Genomic DNA, 17949 nt, shown 5'->3' with positions numbered 1-17949 from the left:
GTAAGTACACACAGTTGCGATCATGAAAATAGTAGTGCATGCATCGTTTCACTTAAGTACCGCTATTTTTCTTTTCGGTTTAAAAAATTTTACATTTTTTGTTAGATAAGACTATATGGAGTAATAAGTATAGCCAATAGCAATTACGACTTGACTTCATTTTTATTATTTTTAGAAATCATGACAAATTTCGACTGCTCATTAAAATAGTAGTGCCAGCATTCGTTACTCCAAAAAAATGTTAAAACGCAAAGTTGTAACAAGCCATCTTTTTTATGATAAACTACGTTTTTATTATCATTCCAAAAAGTTTAAAACTATATAAGTATTTTTCGTCGTTATCCTTTTTGGAGGGGCTATTGTTTATGATGTTTTAGATTAAACAAATCGATAAGTCTTGACCGATAGAGGTAAAATTAGGTTTATTTAAAAAATTGGGCCCTAAATACAAAACACTTTGTACCTATAAGTAGTAATTTGTGGAGATTCGTTGGAGTAAATACCGCCTTTCCGTATTGGCTTACGTTATTTTCATGTACAAAGGCTTGCATTTCATTTTTGAAATTTATTTTATTTTTTACAATTTGGTGTTACTAATGTTAATTTATGAAAATTTAAAAAGAAGTTATTATATAAGTTAGCAGGAAACCATGAAATTTTGTTCTTCAAAATTTTAACAATAATACCCGTTTGCTTAATGGTCTTATTTCCAACTTAGCTATCTATTTAGAAACATTTAAGAAATTGAGTTTTTAAATATTACTTAGAAAAAACAACGCCAACTTATTCTCCCGGTCCTGATGGACTCCCCGGGTGTGTGCTTAAGTTTTGTGCGTCAACCATATGTAAACCGATTCTTAAACTTTTTAATTTGTCTATTTCATCGTCAGTTTTTCCTACTATCTGGAAGGACTCTTTTATCATTCCACTTCACAAAAAGGGTGCGAAGGCGGATGCCCAGAATTACAGAGGTATTTCTAAATTGTCGGCAATTCCTAAAGCATTTGAACGTATTATTACTTCTCATTTGCAACATTTATGTTCCTCGCTAATATCACCGTGTCAGCATGGTTTTGTTAAGCGAAGATCGACCACCACCAACCTTCTGGAATTGTCATCTATTGTAATAAATGGATTTAAGAATAAAATGCAGACTGACGTTATATACACTGATTTTAGTAAGGCCTTTGACTCTGTCAACCACTCTCTTCTCTTATTCAAATTAAATCAGCTTGGGTTTCCATGTAATCTATTAACTTGGATTTCAAGTTATTTGAATGGTAGGACTCAGAGGGTTATATTCAAGAACGCTGCCTCAAAACTGATCTATGTGACATCTGGAGTGCCTCAGGGTAGTCATTTGGGCCCTTTGATGTTTACTTTGTTTATTAACGATCTTCCCTCTATCATAACACACTCTCGTGTACTAATGTATGCTGATGATGTTAAGCTTTGTTTATCACATAATGATATAGCGTCGGGTTTCAACTTACAGTCAGATATTGATTGTTTTTAGGGATGGTGTGAGTATAACCTTTTAAATTTGAACTGCCTTAAATGCAACGTTATGACTTTTCATAGAGGTACTCCTACTTTTGTTAGTTACTCTCTTCAAAATACATATTCAGTTAATGACTTAGGCGTTCTTCTGGACCCAAAACTTAAATTTGACTGCCACATAATGTCCACTGTCAGCAAGGCCATGAGTGTTCTTGGGTTTATAAAGCGTTGGTCAAAAGAATTTGATGACCCTTATACAACCAAATTATTATTTACCTCCCTTGTCCGTCCTATTTTGGAATATTGTTCTTCGGTTTGGAGTCCACAATATCAAGTGCATATTGACCGTATTGAGTCGCTACAAAAAAATTTCTTCTTTTTGCCCTTCGTAGTTTGAACTGGGATCAAAACATAAGGCTACCTTCCTATCAGAGTAGATTACTATTGCTTAATTTACCTACCCTTGCAAATCGTAGAACAATGCTTGGTACTATTTTTATGCAAAATCTTATAAGAGGTGATATTGATTCTGTAGAACTTGTAAACCGCCTAACTTTCAATGTTCCTGTTAGACTAACACGAAATTATTATCCCCAAAATTTGCCACGATGTACATCTAATTTTTGTCTGCACGAGCCCTTTCGCGTTCTATGTAATAATTATAACAACCTTTATCATTTAATTTGCACTTCAACTTCTATCCCGGTATTAAAAACTAATATTTTAACTCATTTGCTTCATTCTTAGATGCTTCTTTTATTTTCATTTGTGTCCCGTCTCTATTTGTTTTTTGTATCTTCCTCGCGAACTCGTATTTTTTGCCCAAATTGATAAAAGGGCCCCGCGCGTAACAAGCACGTGCTTGGTGTCGTTGGGCCACTTGTTTGTACTGCTCGTAGTGCATCAACGTCCATCATATATATATATTGTAACTTTGTTTTTAATTTTAGAAAAAATTTAGCCGTATTTGTAGGTCGAGAAAAGTAGTTGGAGTGGACTGTATAAGAAAGAGTACGTAGAGTGGACTGTATTAGAATATGTATGTAAATATACACACGCAGCTGGAACACAGTAAAAAATAAAGAGTGCTAATCTTAAGGAAAAATTTTATGATCGGGAATTTTTTACTGTGGCTGAGTTATAATTTACACACAATTGAAATTGAAAATGTATTTGAGAAATATTTTTGTTGAATAGTAGAACTGAAATATATACTGGAATTGTTTAAAGTGTACAATTGTGGGCAAAGGAAACTGGAATATAGTCGGGTACAAATAACGGAATGGTAATATATTTATTCAATGCCGTTGTGTCGGATTAATCACTTTTGGATTTAGACAATATATCATACAAAAAGTTAGTCGAAAAAGGGTTCGAAAAAATTGGCTGTATGACCGGCAATTATAGTAGGTGGAACTTATCTGGAGCGGTTCAAGCCCGCTGGGACAAAATCAAAGGAAACTCCAGGAGAGGAAAATCCAAAGATTTTGAAATCCGGCTTGAAGGACCAAAATGTTGGGGCGGGGTGGCTTGATCGTTGAAAATAGGTGAAGCCCTAAGATCGAATGGTACGCATAAAAACACGGGGGTACTTTGGGGTTTTTACGCGACGGGCGTAGATGTTTATTTGTACACTTGGAAATGAGAACTGCTTAAGCCTAACTTAACTTAAGTCCTCCAGAGCAGAGCGCAGACTTAGGGGAGAGATGGAGAGGGAGAGCGGACGGCAGTGCGAGCGCGCGAGATGTAGACATCTGGATAAAAAAATGGAGCTTGAATTTCCCAAGTCTGACAACAGGAAAACAGCTGTAAGTACACACAGTTGCGATCATGAAAATAGTAGTGCATGCATCGTTTCACTTAAGTACCGCTATTTTTCTTTTCGGTTTAAAAAATTTTACATTTTTTGTTAGATAAGACTATATGGAGTAATAAGTATAGCCAATAGCAATTACGACTTGACTTCATTTTTATTATTTTTAGAAATCATGACAAATTTCGACTGCTCATTAAAATAGTAGTGCCAGCATTCGTTACTCCAAAAAAATGTTAAAACGCAAAGTTGTAACAAGCCATCTTTTTTATGATAAACTACGTTTTTATTATCATTCCAAAAAGTTTAAAACTATATAAGTATTTTTCGTCGTTATCCTTTTTGGAGGGGCTATTGTTTATGATGTTTTAGATTAAATAAATCGATAAGTCTTGACCGATAGAGGTAAAATTAGGTTTATTTAAAAAATTGGGCCCTAAATACAAAACACTTTGTACCTATAAGTAGTAATTTGTGGAGATTCGTTGGAGTAAATACCGCCTTTCCGTATTGGCTTACGTTATTTTCATGTACAAAGGCTTGCATTTCATTTTTGAAATTTATTTTATTTTTTACAATTTGGTGTTACTAATGTTAATTTATGAAAATTTAAAAAGAAGTTATTATATAAGTTAGCAGGAAACCATGAAATTTTGTTCTTCAAAATTTTAACAATAATACCCGTTTGCTTAATGGTCTTATTTCCAACTTAGCTATCTATTTAGAAACATTTAAGAAATTGAGTTTTTAAATATTACTTAGAAAAAACAACGCCAACTTATTCTCCCGGTCCTGATGGACTCCCCGGGTGTGTGCTTAAGTTTTGTGCGTCAACCATATGTAAACCGATTCTTAAACTTTTTAATTTGTCTATTTCATCGTCAGTTTTTCCTACTATCTGGAAGGACTCTTTTATCATTCCACTTCACAAAAAGGGTGCGAAGGCGGATGCCCAGAATTACAGAGGTATTTCTAAATTGTCGGCAATTCCTAAAGCATTTGAACGTATTATTACTTCTCATTTGCAACATTTATGTTCCTCGCTAATATCACCGTGTCAGCATGGTTTTGTTAAGCGAAGATCGACCACCACCAACCTTCTGGAATTGTCATCTATTGTAATAAATGGATTTAAGAATAAAATGCAGACTGACGTTATATACACTGATTTTAGTAAGGCCTTTGACTCTGTCAACCACTCTCTTCTCTTATTCAAATTAAATCAGCTTGGGTTTCCATGTAATCTATTAACTTGGATTTCAAGTTATTTGAATGGTAGGACTCAGAGGGTTATATTCAAGAACGCTGCCTCAAAACTGATCTATGTGACATCTGGAGTGCCTCAGGGTAGTCATTTGGGCCCTTTGATGTTTACTTTGTTTATTAACGATCTTCCCTCTATCATAACACACTCTCGTGTACTAATGTATGCTGATGATGTTAAGCTTTGTTTATCACATAATGATATAGCGTCGGGTTTCAACTTACAGTCAGATATTGATTGTTTTTAGGGATGGTGTGAGTATAACCTTTTAAATTTGAACTGCCTTAAATGCAACGTTATGACTTTTCATAGAGGTACTCCTACTTTTGTTAGTTACTCTCTTCAAAATACATATTCAGTTAATGACTTAGGCGTTCTTCTGGACCCAAAACTTAAATTTGACTGCCACATAATGTCCACTGTCAGCAAGGCCATGAGTGTTCTTGGGTTTATAAAGCGTTGGTCAAAAGAATTTGATGACCCTTATACAACCAAATTATTATTTACCTCCCTTGTCCGTCCTATTTTGGAATATTGTTCTTCGGTTTGGAGTCCACAATATCAAGTGCATATTGACCGTATTGAGTCGGTACAAAAAAAATTTCTTCTTTTTGCCCTTCGTAGTTTGAACTGGGATCAAAACATAAGGCTACCTTCCTATCAGAGTAGATTACTATTGCTTAATTTACCTACCCTTGCAAATCGTAGAACAATGCTTGGTACTATTTTTATGCAAAATCTTATAAGAGGTGATATTGATTCTGTAGAACTTGTAAACCGCCTAACTTTCAATGTTCCTGTTAGACTAACACGAAATTATTATCCCCTAAATTTGCCACGATGTACATCTAATTTTTGCCTGCACGAGCCCTTTCGCGTTCTATGTAATAATTATAACAACCTTTATCATTTAATTTGCACTTCAAATTCTATCCCGGTATTAAAAACTAATATTTTAACTCATTTGCTTCATTCTTAGATGCTTCTTTTATTTTCATTTGTGTCCCGTCTCTATTTGTTTTTTGTATCTTCCTCGCGAACTCGTATTTTTTGCCCAAATTGATAAAAGGGCCCCGCGCGTAACAAGCACGTGCTTGGTGTCGTTGGGCCACTTGTTTGTACTGCTCGTAGTGCATCAACGTCCATCATATATATATATATTGTAACTTTGTTTTTAATTTTAGAAAAAATTTAGCCGTATTTGTAGGTCGAGAAAAGTAGTTGGAGTGGCCTGTATAAGAAAGAGTACGTAGAGTGGACTGTATTAGAATATGTATGTAAATATACACACGCAGCTGGAACACAGTAAAAAATAAAGAGTGCTAATCTTAAGGAAAAATTTTATGATCGGGAATTTTTTACTGTGGCTGAGTTATAATTTACACACAATTGAAATTGAAAATGTATTTGAGAAATATTTTTGTTGATTAGTAGCACTGAAATATATACTGGAATTGTTTAAAGTGTACAATTGTGGGCAAAGGAAACTGGAATATAGTCGGGTACAAATAACGGAATGGTAATATATTTATTCAATGCCGTTGTGTCGGATTAATCACTTTTGGATTTAGACAATATATCATACAAAAAGTTAGTCGAAAAAGGGTTCGAAAAAATTGGCTGTATGACCGGCAATTATAGTAGGTGGAACTTATCTGGAGCGGTTCAAGCCCGCTGGGACAAAATCAAAGGAAACTCCAGGAGAGGAAAATCCAAAGATTTTGAAATCCGGCTTGAAGGACCAAAATGTTGGGGCGGGGTGGCTTGATCGTTGAAAATAGGTGAAGCCCTAAGATCGAATGGTACGCATAAAAACACGGGGGTACTTTGGGGTTTTTACGCGACGGGCGTAGATGTTTATTTGTACACTTGGAAATGAGAACTGCTTAAGCCTAACTTAACTTAAGTCCTCCAGAGCAGAGCGCAGACTTAGGGGAGAGATGGAGAGGGAGAGCGGACGGCAGTGCGAGCGCGCGAGATGTAGACATCTGGATAAAAAAATGGAGCTTGAATTTCCCAAGTCTGACAACAGGAAAACAGCTGTAAGTACACACAGTTGCGATCATGAAAATAGTAGTGCATGCATCGTTTCACTTAAGTACCGCTATTTTTCTTTTCGGTTTAAAAAATTTTACATTTTTTGTTAGATAAGACTATATGGAGTAATAAGTATAGCCAATAGCAATTACGACTTGACTTCATTTTTATTATTTTTAGAAATCATGACAAATTTCGACTGCTCATTAAAATAGTAGTGCCAGCATTCGTTACTCCAAAAAAATGTTAAAACGCAAAGTTGTAACAAGCCATCTTTTTTATGATAAACTACGTTTTTATTATCATTCCAAAAAGTTTAAAACTATATAAGTATTTTTCGTCGTTATCCTTTTTGGAGGGGCTATTGTTTATGATGTTTTAGATTAAATAAATCGATAAGTCTTGACCGATAGAGGTAAAATTAGGTTTATTTAAAAAATTGGGCCCTAAATACAAAACACTTTGTACCTATAAGTAGTAATTTGTGGAGATTCGTTGGAGTAAATACCGCCTTTCCGTATTGGCTTACGTTATTTTCATGTACAAAGGCTTGCATTTCATTTTTGAAATTTATTTTATTTTTTACAATTTGGTGTTACTAATGTTAATTTATGAAAATTTAAAAAGAAGTTATTATATAAGTTAGCAGGAAACCATGAAATTTTGTTCTTCAAAATTTTAACAATAATACCCGTTTGCTTAATGGTCTTATTTCCAACTTAGCTATCTATTTAGAAACATTTAAGAAATTGAGTTTTTAAATATTACTTAGAAAAAACAACGCCAACTTATTCTCCCGGTCCTGATGGACTCCCCGGGTGTGTGCTTAAGTTTTGTGCGTCAACCATATGTAAACCGATTCTTAAACTTTTTAATTTGTCTATTTCATCGTCAGTTTTTCCTACTATCTGGAAGGACTCTTTTATCATTCCACTTCACAAAAAGGGTGCGAAGGCGGATGCCCAGAATTACAGAGGTATTTCTAAATTGTCGGCAATTCCTAAAGCATTTGAACGTATTATTACTTCTCATTTGCAACATTTATGTTCCTCGCTAATATCACCGTGTCAGCATGGTTTTGTTAAGCGAAGATCGACCACCACCAACCTTCTGGAATTGTCATCTATTGTAATAAATGGATTTAAGAATAAAATGCAGACTGACGTTATATACACTGATTTTAGTAAGGCCTTTGACTCTGTCAACCACTCTCTTCTCTTATTCAAATTAAATCAGCTTGGGTTTCCATGTAATCTATTAACTTGGATTTCAAGTTATTTGAATGGTAGGACTCAGAGGGTTATATTCAAGAACGCTGCCTCAAAACTGATCTATGTGACATCTGGAGTGCCTCAGGGTAGTCATTTGGGCCCTTTGATGTTTACTTTGTTTATTAACGATCTTCCCTCTATCATAACACACTCTCGTGTACTAATGTATGCTGATGATGTTAAGCTTTGTTTATCACATAATGATATAGCGTCGGGTTTCAACTTACAGTCAGATATTGATTGTTTTTAGGGATGGTGTGAGTATAACCTTTTAAATTTGAACTGCCTTAAATGCAACGTTATGACTTTTCATAGAGGTACTCCTACTTTTGTTAGTTACTCTCTTCAAAATACATATTCAGTTAATGACTTAGGCGTTCTTCTGGACCCAAAACTTAAATTTGACTGCCACATAATGTCCACTGTCAGCAAGGCCATGAGTGTTCTTGGGTTTATAAAGCGTTGGTCAAAAGAATTTGATGACCCTTATACAACCAAATTATTATTTACCTCCCTTGTCCGTCCTATTTTGGAATATTGTTCTTCGGTTTGGAGTCCACAATATCAAGTGCATATTGACCGTATTGAGTCGGTACAAAAAAAATTTCTTCTTTTTGCCCTTCGTAGTTTGAACTGGGATCAAAACATAAGGCTACCTTCCTATCAGAGTAGATTACTATTGCTTAATTTACCTACCCTTGCAAATCGTAGAACAATGCTTGGTACTATTTTTATGCAAAATCTTATAAGAGGTGATATTGATTCTGTAGAACTTGTAAACCGCCTAACTTTCAATGTTCCTGTTAGACTAACACGAAATTATTATCCCCAAAATTTGCCACGATGTACATCTAATTTTTGTCTGCACGAGCCCTTTCGCGTTCTATGTAATAATTATAACAACCTTTATCATTTAATTTGCACTTCAACTTCTATCCCGGTATTAAAAACTAATATTTTAACTCATTTGCTTCATTCTTAGATGCTTCTTTTATTTTCATTTGTGTCCCGTCTCTATTTGTTTTTTGTATCTTCCTCGCGAACTCGTATTTTTTGTCCAAATTGATAAAAGGGCCCCGCGCGTAACAAGCACGTGCTTGGTGTCGTTGGGCCACTTGTTTGTACTGCTCGTAGTGCATCAACGTCCATCATATATATATATATTGTAACTTTGTTTTTAATTTTAGAAAAAATTTAGCCGTATTTGTAGGTCGAGAAAAGTAGTTGGAGTGGCCTGTATAAGAAAGAGTACGTAGAGTGGACTGTATTAGAATATGTATGTAAATATACACACGCAGCTGGAACACAGTAAAAAATAAAGAGTGCTAATCTTAAGGAAAAATTTTATGATCGGGAATTTTTTACTGTGGCTGAGTTATAATTTACACACAATTGAAATTGAAAATGTATTTGAGAAATATTTTTGTTGATTAGTAGCACTGAAATATATACTGGAATTGTTTAAAGTGTACAATTGTGGGCAAAGGAAACTGGAATATAGTCGGGTACAAATAACGGAATGGTAATATATTTATTCAATGCCGTTGTGTCGGATTAATCACTTTTGGATTTAGACAATATATCATACAAAAAGTTAGTCGAAAAAGGGTTCGAAAAAATTGGCTGTATGACCGGCAATTATAGTAGGTGGAACTTATCTGGAGCGGTTCAAGCCCGCTGGGACAAAATCAAAGGAAACTCCAGGAGAGGAAAATCCAAAGATTTTGAAATCCGGCTTGAAGGACCAAAATGTTGGGGCGGGGTGGCTTGATCGTTGAAAATAGGTGAAGCCCTAAGATCGAATGGTACGCATAAAAACACGGGGGTACTTTGGGGTTTTTACGCGACGGGCGTAGATGTTTATTTGTACACTTGGAAATGAGAACTGCTTAAGCCTAACTTAACTTAAGTCCTCCAGAGCAGAGCGCAGACTTAGGGGAGAGATGGAGAGGGAGAGCGGACGGCAGTGCGAGCGCGCGAGATGTAGACATCTGGATAAAAAAATGGAGCTTGAATTTCCCAAGTCTGACAACAGGAAAACAGCTGTAAGTACACACAGTTGCGATCATGAAAATAGTAGTGCATGCATCGTTTCACTTAAGTACCGCTATTTTTCTTTTCGGTTTAAAAAATTTTACATTTTTTGTTAGATAAGACTATATGGAGTAATAAGTATAGCCAATAGCAATTACGACTTGACTTCATTTTTATTATTTTTAGAAATCATGACAAATTTCGACTGCTCATTAAAATAGTAGTGCCAGCATTCGTTACTCCAAAAAAATGTTAAAACGCAAAGTTGTAACAAGCCATCTTTTTTATGATAAACTACGTTTTTATTATCATTCCAAAAAGTTTAAAACTATATAATTATTTTTCGTCGTTATCCTTTTTGGAGGGGCTATTGTTTATGATGTTTTAGATTAAACAAATCGATAAGTCTTGACCGATAGAGGTAAAATTAGGTTTATTTAAAAAATTGGGCCCTAAATACAAAACATTTTGTACCTATAAGTAGTAATTTGTGGAGATTCGTTGGAGTAAATACCGCCTTTCCGTATTTGCTTACGTTATTTTCATGTACAAAGGCTTGCATTTCATTTTTGAAATTTATTTTATTTTTTACAATTTGGTGTTACTAATGTTAATTTATGAAAATTTAAAAAGAAGTTATTATATAAGTTAGCAGGAAACCATGAAATTTTGTTCTTCAAAATTTTAACAATAATACCCGTTCGCTTAATGGTCTTATTTCCAACTTAGCTATCTATTTAGAAACATTTAAGAAATTGAGTTTTTAAATATTACTTAGAAAAAACAACGCCAACTTATTCTCCCGGTCCTGATGGACTCCCCGGGTGTGTGCTTAAGTTTTGTGCGTCAACCATATGTAAAACGATTCTTAAACTTTTTAATTTGTCTATTTCATCGTCAGTTTTTCCTACTATCTGGAAGGACTCTTTTATCATTCCACTTCACAAAAAGGGTGCGAAGGCGGATGCCCAGAATTACAGAGGTATTTCTAAATTATCGGCAATTCCTAAAGCATTTGAACGTATTATTACTTCTCATTTGCAACATTTATGTTCCTCGCTAATATCACCGTGTCAGCATGGTTTTGTTAAGCGAAGATCGACCACCACCAACCTTCTGGAATTGTCATCTATTGTAATAAATGGATTTAAGAATAAAATGCAGACTGACGTTATATACACTGATTTTAGTAAGGCCTTTGACTCTGTCAACCACTCTCTTCTCTTATTCAAATTAAATCAGCTTGGGTTTCCATGTAATCTATTAACTTGGATTTCAAGTTTTTTGAATGGTAGGACTCAGAGGGTTATATTCAAGAACGCTGCCTCAAAACTGATCTATGTGACATCTGGAGTGCCTCAGGGTAGTCATTTGGGCCCTTTGATGTTTACTTTGTTTATTAACGATCTTCCCTCTATCATAACACACTCTCGTGTACTAATGTATGCTGATGATGTTAAGCTTTGTTTATCACATAATGATATAGCGTCGGGTTTCAACTTACAGTCAGATATTGATTGTTTTTAGGGATGGTGTGAGTATAACCTTTTAAATTTGAACTGCCTTAAATGCAACGTTATGACTTTTCATAGAGGTACTCCTACTTTTGTTAGTTACTCTCTTCAAAATACGCCACTCGACCGTATATATTCAGTTAATGACTTAGGCGTTCTTCTGGACCCAAAACTTAAATTTGACTGCCACATAATGTCCACTGTCAGCAAGGCCATGAGTGTTCTTGGGTTTATAAAGCGTTGGTCAAAAGAATTTGATGACCCTTATACAAACAAATTATTATTTACCTCCCTTGTCCGTCCTATTTTGGAATATTGTTCTTCGGTTTGGAGTCCACAATATCAAGTGCATATTGACCGTATTGAGTCGCTACAAAAAAAATTTCTTCTTTTTGCCCTTCGTAGTTTGAACTGGGATCAAAACATAAGGCTACCTTCCTATCAGAGTAGATTACTATTGCTTAATTTACCTACCCTTGCAAATCGTAGAACAATGCTTGGTACTATTTTTATGCAAAATCTTATAAGAGGTGATATTGATTCTGTAGAACTTGTAAACCGCCTAACTTTCAATGTTCCTGTTAGACTAACACGAAATTATTATCCCCTAAATTTGCCACGATGTACATCTAATTTTTGTCTGCACGAGCCCTTTCGCGTTCTATGTAATAATTATAACAACCTTTATCATTTAATTTGCACTTCAACTTCTATCCCGGTATTAAAAACTAATATTTTAACTCATTTGCTTCATTCTTAGATGCTTCTTTTATTTTCATTTGTGTCCCGTCTCTATTTGTTTTTTGTATCTTCCTCGCGAACTCGTATTTTTTGCCCAAATTGATAAAAGGGCCCCGCGCGTAACAAGCACGTGCTTGGTGTCGTTGGGCCACTTGTTTGTACTGCTCGTAGTGCATCAACGTCCATCATATATATATATTGTAACTTTGTTTTTAATTTTAGAAAAAATTTAGCCGTATTTGTAGGTCGAGAAAAGTAGTTGGAGTGGACTGTATAAGAAAGAGTACGTAGAGTGGACTGTATTAGAATATGTATGTAAATATACACACGCAGCTGGAACACAGGAAAAAATAAAGAGTGCTAATCTTAAGGAAAAATTTTATGATCGGGAATTTTTTACTGTGGCTGAGTTATAATTTACACACAATTGAAATTGAAAATGTATTTGAGAAATATTTTTGTTGAATAGTAGAACTGAAATATATACTGGAATTGTTTAAAGTGTACAATTGTGGGCAAAGGAAACTGGAATATAGTCGGGTACAAATAACGGAATGGTAATATATTTATTCAATGCCGTTGTGTCGGATTAATCACTTTTGGATTTAGACAATATATCATACAAAAAGTTAGTCGAAAAAGGGTTCGAAAAAATTGGCTGTATGACCGGCAATTATAGTAGGTGGAACTTATCTGGAGCGGTTCAAGCCCGCTGGGACAAAATCAAAGGAAACTCCAGGAGAGGAAAATCCAAAGATTTTGAAATCCGGCTTGAAGGACCAAAATGTTGGGGCGGGGTGGCTTGATCGTTGAAAATAGGTGAAGCCCTAAGATCGAATGGTACGCATAAAAACACGGGGGTACTTTGGGGTTTTTACGCGACGGGCGTAGATGTTTATTTGTACACTTGGAAATGAGAACTTAACTTAACTTAAGTCCTCCAGAGCAGAGCGCAGACTTAGGGGAGAGATGGAGAGGGAGAGCGGACGGCAGTGCGAGCGCGCGAGATGTAGACATCTGGATAAAAAAATGGAGCTTGAATTTCCCAAGTCTGACAACAGGAAAACAGCTGTAAGTACACACAGTTGCGATCATGAAAATAGTAGTGCATGCATCGTTTCACTTAAGTACCGCTATTTTTCTTTTCGGTTTAAAAAATTTTACATTTTTTGTTAGATAAGACTATATGGAGTAATAAGTATAGCCAATAGCAATTACGACTTGACTTCATTTTTATTATTTTTAGAAATCATGACAAATTTCGACTGCTCATTAAAATAGTAGTGCCAGCATTCGTTACTCCAAAAAAATGTTAAAACGCAAAGTTGTAACAAGCCATCTTTTTTATGATAAACTACGTTTTTATTATCATTCCAAAAAGTTTAAAACTATATAAGTATTTTTCGTCGTTATCCTTTTTGGAGGGGCTATTGTTTATGATGTTTTAGATTAAATAAATCGATAAGTCTTGACCGATAGAGGTAAAATTAGGTTTATTTAAAAAATTGGGCCCTAAATACAAAACACTTTGTACCTATAAGTAGTAATTTGTGGAGATTCGTTGGAGTAAATACCGCCTTTCCGTATTGGCTTACGTTATTTTCATGTACAAAGGCTTGCATTTCATTTTTGAAATTTATTTTATTTTTTACAATTTGGTGTTACTAATGTTAATTTATGAAAATTTAAAAAGAAGTTATTATATAAGTTAGCAGGAAACCATGAAATTTTGTTCTTCAAAATTTTAACAATAATACCCGTTTGCTTAATGGTCTTATTTCCAACTTAGCTATCTATTTAGAAACATTTAAGAAATTGAGTTTTTAAATATTACTTAGAAAAAACAACGCCAACTTATTCTCCCGGTCCTGATGGACTCCCCGGGTGTGTGCTTAAGTTTTGTGCGTCAACCATATGTAAACCGATTCTTAAACTTTTTAATTTGTCTATTTCATCGTCAGTTTTTCCTACTATCTGGAAGGACTCTTTTATCATTCCACTTCACAAAAAGGGTGCGAAGGCGGATGCCCAGAATTACAGAGGTATTTCTAAATTGTCGGCAATTCCTAAAGCATTTGAACGTATTATTACTTCTCATTTGCAACATTTATGTTCCTCGCTAATATCACCGTGTCAGCATGGTTTTGTTAAGCGAAGATCGACCACCACCAACCTTCTGGAATTGTCATCTATTGTAATAAATGGATTTAAGAATAAAATGCAGACTGACGTTATATACACTGATTTTAGTAAGGCCTTTGACTCTGTCAACCACTCTCTTCTCTTATTCAAATTAAATCAGCTTGGGTTTCCATGTAATCTATTAACTTGGATTTCAAGTTATTTGAATGGTAGGACTCAGAGGGTTATATTCAAGAACGCTGCCTCAAAACTGATCTATGTGACATCTGGAGTGCCTCAGGGTAGTCATTTGGGCCCTTTGATGTTTACTTTGTTTATTAACGATCTTCCCTCTATCATAACACACTCTCGTGTACTAATGTATGCTGATGATGTTAAGCTTTGTTTATCACATAATGATATAGCGTCGGGTTTCAACTTACAGTCAGATATTGATTGTTTTTAGGGATGGTGTGAGTATAACCTTTTAAATTTGAACTGCCTTAAATGCAACGTTATGACTTTTCATAGAGGTACTCCTACTTTTGTTAGTTACTCTCTTCAAAATACATATTCAGTTAATGACTTAGGCGTTCTTCTGGACCCAAAACTTAAATTTGACTGCCACATAATGTCCACTGTCAGCAAGGCCATGAGTGTTCTTGGGTTTATAAAGCGTTGGTCAAAAGAATTTGATGACCCTTATACAAACAAATTATTATTTACCTCCCTTGTCCGTCCTATTTTGGAATATTGTTCTTCGGTTTGGAGTCCACAATATCAAGTGCATATTGACCGTATTGAGTCGCTACAAAAAAAATTTCTTCTTTTTGCCCTTCGTAGTTTGAACTGGGATCAAAACATAAGGCTACCTTCCTATCAGAGTAGATTACTATTGCTTAATTTACCTACCCTTGCAAATCGTAGAACAATGCTTGGTACTATTTTTATGCAAAATCTTATAAGAGGTGATATTGATTCTGTAGAACTTGTAAACCGCCTAACTTTCAATGTTCCTGTTAGACTAACACGAAATTATTATCCCCTAAATTTGCCACGATGTACATCTAATTTTTGTCTGCACGAGCCCTTTCGCGTTCTATGTAATAATTATAACAACCTTTATCATTTAATTTGCACTTCAACTTCTATCCCGGTATTAAAAACTAATATTTTAACTCATTTGCTTCATTCTTAGATGCTTCTTTTATTTTCATTTGTGTCCCGTCTCTATTTGTTTTTTGTATCTTCCTCGCGAACTCGTATTTTTTGCCCAAATTGATAAAAGGGCCCCGCGCGTAACAAGCACGTGCTTGGTGTCGTTGGGCCACTTGTTTGTACTGCTCGTAGTGCATCAACGTCCATCATATATATATATTGTAACTTTGTTTTTAATTTTAGAAAAAATTTAGCCGTATTTGTAGGTCGAGAAAAGTAGTTGGAGTGGACTGTATAAGAAAGAGTACGTAGAGTGGACTGTATTAGAATATGTATGTAAATATACACACGCAGCTGGAACACAGGAAAAAATAAAGAGTGCTAATCTTAAGGAAAAATTTTATGATCGGGAATTTTTTACTGTGGCTGAGTTATAATTTACACACAATTGAAATTGAAAATGTATTTGAGAAATATTTTTGTTGAATAGTAGAACTGAAATATATACTGGAATTGTTTAAAGTGTACAATTGTGGGCAAAGGAAACTGGAATATAGTCGGGTACAAATAACGGAATGGTAATATATTTATTCAATGCCGTTGTGTCGGATTAATCACTTTTGGATTTAGACAATATATCATACAAAAAGTTAGTCGAAAAAGGGTTCGAAAAAATTGGCTGTATGACCGGCAATTATAGTAGGTGGAACTTATCTGGAGCGGTTCAAGCCCGCTGGGACAAAATCAAAGGAAACTCCAGGAGAGGAAAATCCAAAGATTTTGAAATCCGGCTTGAAGGACCAAAATGTTGGGGCGGGGTGGCTTGATCGTTGAAAATAGGTGAAGCCCTAAGATCGAATGGTACGCATAAAAACACGGGGGTACTTTGGGGTTTTTACGCGACGGGCGTAGATGTTTATTTGTACACTTGGAAATGAGAACTTAACTTAACTTAAGTCCTCCAGAGCAGAGCGCAGACTTAGGGGAGAGATGGAGAGGGAGAGCGGACGGCAGTGCGAGCGCGCGAGATGTAGACATCTGGATAAAAAAATGGAGCTTGAATTTCCCAAGTCTGACAACAGGAAAACAGCTGTAAGTACACACAGTTGCGATCATGAAAATAGTAGTGCATGCATCGTTTCACTTAAGTACCGCTATTTTTCTTTTCGGTTTAAAAAATTTTACATTTTTTGTTAGATAAGACTATATGGAGTAATAAGTATAGCCAATAGCAATTACGACTTGACTTCATTTTTATTATTTTTAGAAATCATGACAAATTTCGACTGCTCATTAAAATAGTAGTGCCAGCATTCGTTACTCCAAAAAAATGTTAAAACGCAAAGTTGTAACAAGCCATCTTTTTTATGATAAACTACGTTTTTATTATCATTCCAAAAAGTTTAAAACTATATAAGTATTTTTCGTCGTTATCCTTTTTGGAGGGGCTATTGTTTATGATGTTTTAGATTAAATAAATCGATAAGTCTTGACCGATAGAGGTAAAATTAGGTTTATTTAAAAAATTGGGCCCTAAATACAAAACACTTTGTACCTATAAGTAGTAATTTGTGGAGATTCGTTGGAGTAAATACCGCCTTTCCGTATTGGCTTACGTTATTTTCATGTACAAAGGCTTGCATTTCATTTTTGAAATTTATTTTATTTTTTACAATTTGGTGTTACTAATGTTAATTTATGAAAATTTAAAAAGAAGTTATTATATAAGTTAGCAGGAAACCATGAAATTTTGTTCTTCAAAATTTTAACAATAATACCCGTTTGCTTAATGGTCTTATTTCCAACTTAGCTATCTATTTAGAAACATTTAAGAAATTGAGTTTTTAAATATTTGTAACAATAGGTTTTCGCCACTGCGGCTGCTTTTAATTGAAATTTGGCATAATTTTTAAAAATATGCATAATATTTTAAACCGAATACTGAATGCTATTTTTGCTGTATTCCTATACTGTATGTATAGTATAATCTAAATAAAAAAAATAAAAATACTTATTGTAGAACTTTTTAGTAAAAGGATGAGCGCCCTAGTATTTTCATGATCACAGCTGTAGCTACATTTCGAAAGACCGTAACTTCTGAACCGATAAATCAACAAACTTGTGATATGTGTAGTTAAAAGGGTTTTTTGAAATACTATTCACAGCTTTCTTATGTAATTTGTGTAAATACCACAGTTCAAAAGCAATAGAACTTATGAACTTGTACTGTAACGAACTGATTTTTGTGGTCTGCGGCTAGTTCAGTAGATTGTGTGTTTGTCTTACCAAATTTATATAGACGTGACCGACCACTAGCTCAGTGAGAAGCACAAAATTCACGGGTTCGTAGTGTGTTTATTACAAACGAGTTGGTAGTTCGGATGGCCTTGATATCGCCACTTGTGGCCTTTATTATCTCCGACGGTCCTGGTTGTCTCGATGACCTCTCGCCTCGTTGACTCGGTGCTAAAGTCCTGTAGCTCCCTGAAGAAGCTC

The 17949-nt window shown here is 34.9% G+C and overlaps 1 protein-coding gene across 7 annotated transcripts in view; it reads left to right on the top strand.

Moving 5' to 3' along the window:
• Haspin (haspin) overlaps window positions 1-17949 on the top strand; it is a 172447-nt gene that overhangs the window by 82482 nt on the left and 72016 nt on the right. The window contains exons 3-5 of one of the 7 annotated variants that reach the window (XM_070999117.1): window positions 891-9930; window positions 10821-13245; window positions 14136-14216. The exons of the other annotated variants lie outside the window; for them this stretch is intronic. Coding sequence (XP_070855218.1) covers window positions 13144-13245; window positions 14136-14216 — 183 coding nt within the window. The 5' untranslated portion in view covers window positions 891-9930; window positions 10821-13143. The remainder of the gene's footprint in view (window positions 1-890; window positions 9931-10820; window positions 13246-14135; window positions 14217-17949) is intronic. 7 annotated transcript variants of the gene reach the window in all.

Source organism: Drosophila suzukii, unplaced genomic scaffold (assembly GCF_043229965.1).
Source record: "Drosophila suzukii unplaced genomic scaffold, CBGP_Dsuzu_IsoJpt1.0 scf_4, whole genome shotgun sequence".
NCBI lineage: Eukaryota > Metazoa > Arthropoda > Insecta > Diptera > Drosophilidae > Drosophila > Drosophila suzukii.
The sequence above is the reverse complement of the archived record's forward strand: the minus strand, read 5'-3'. Positions and strand labels throughout refer to the sequence as shown.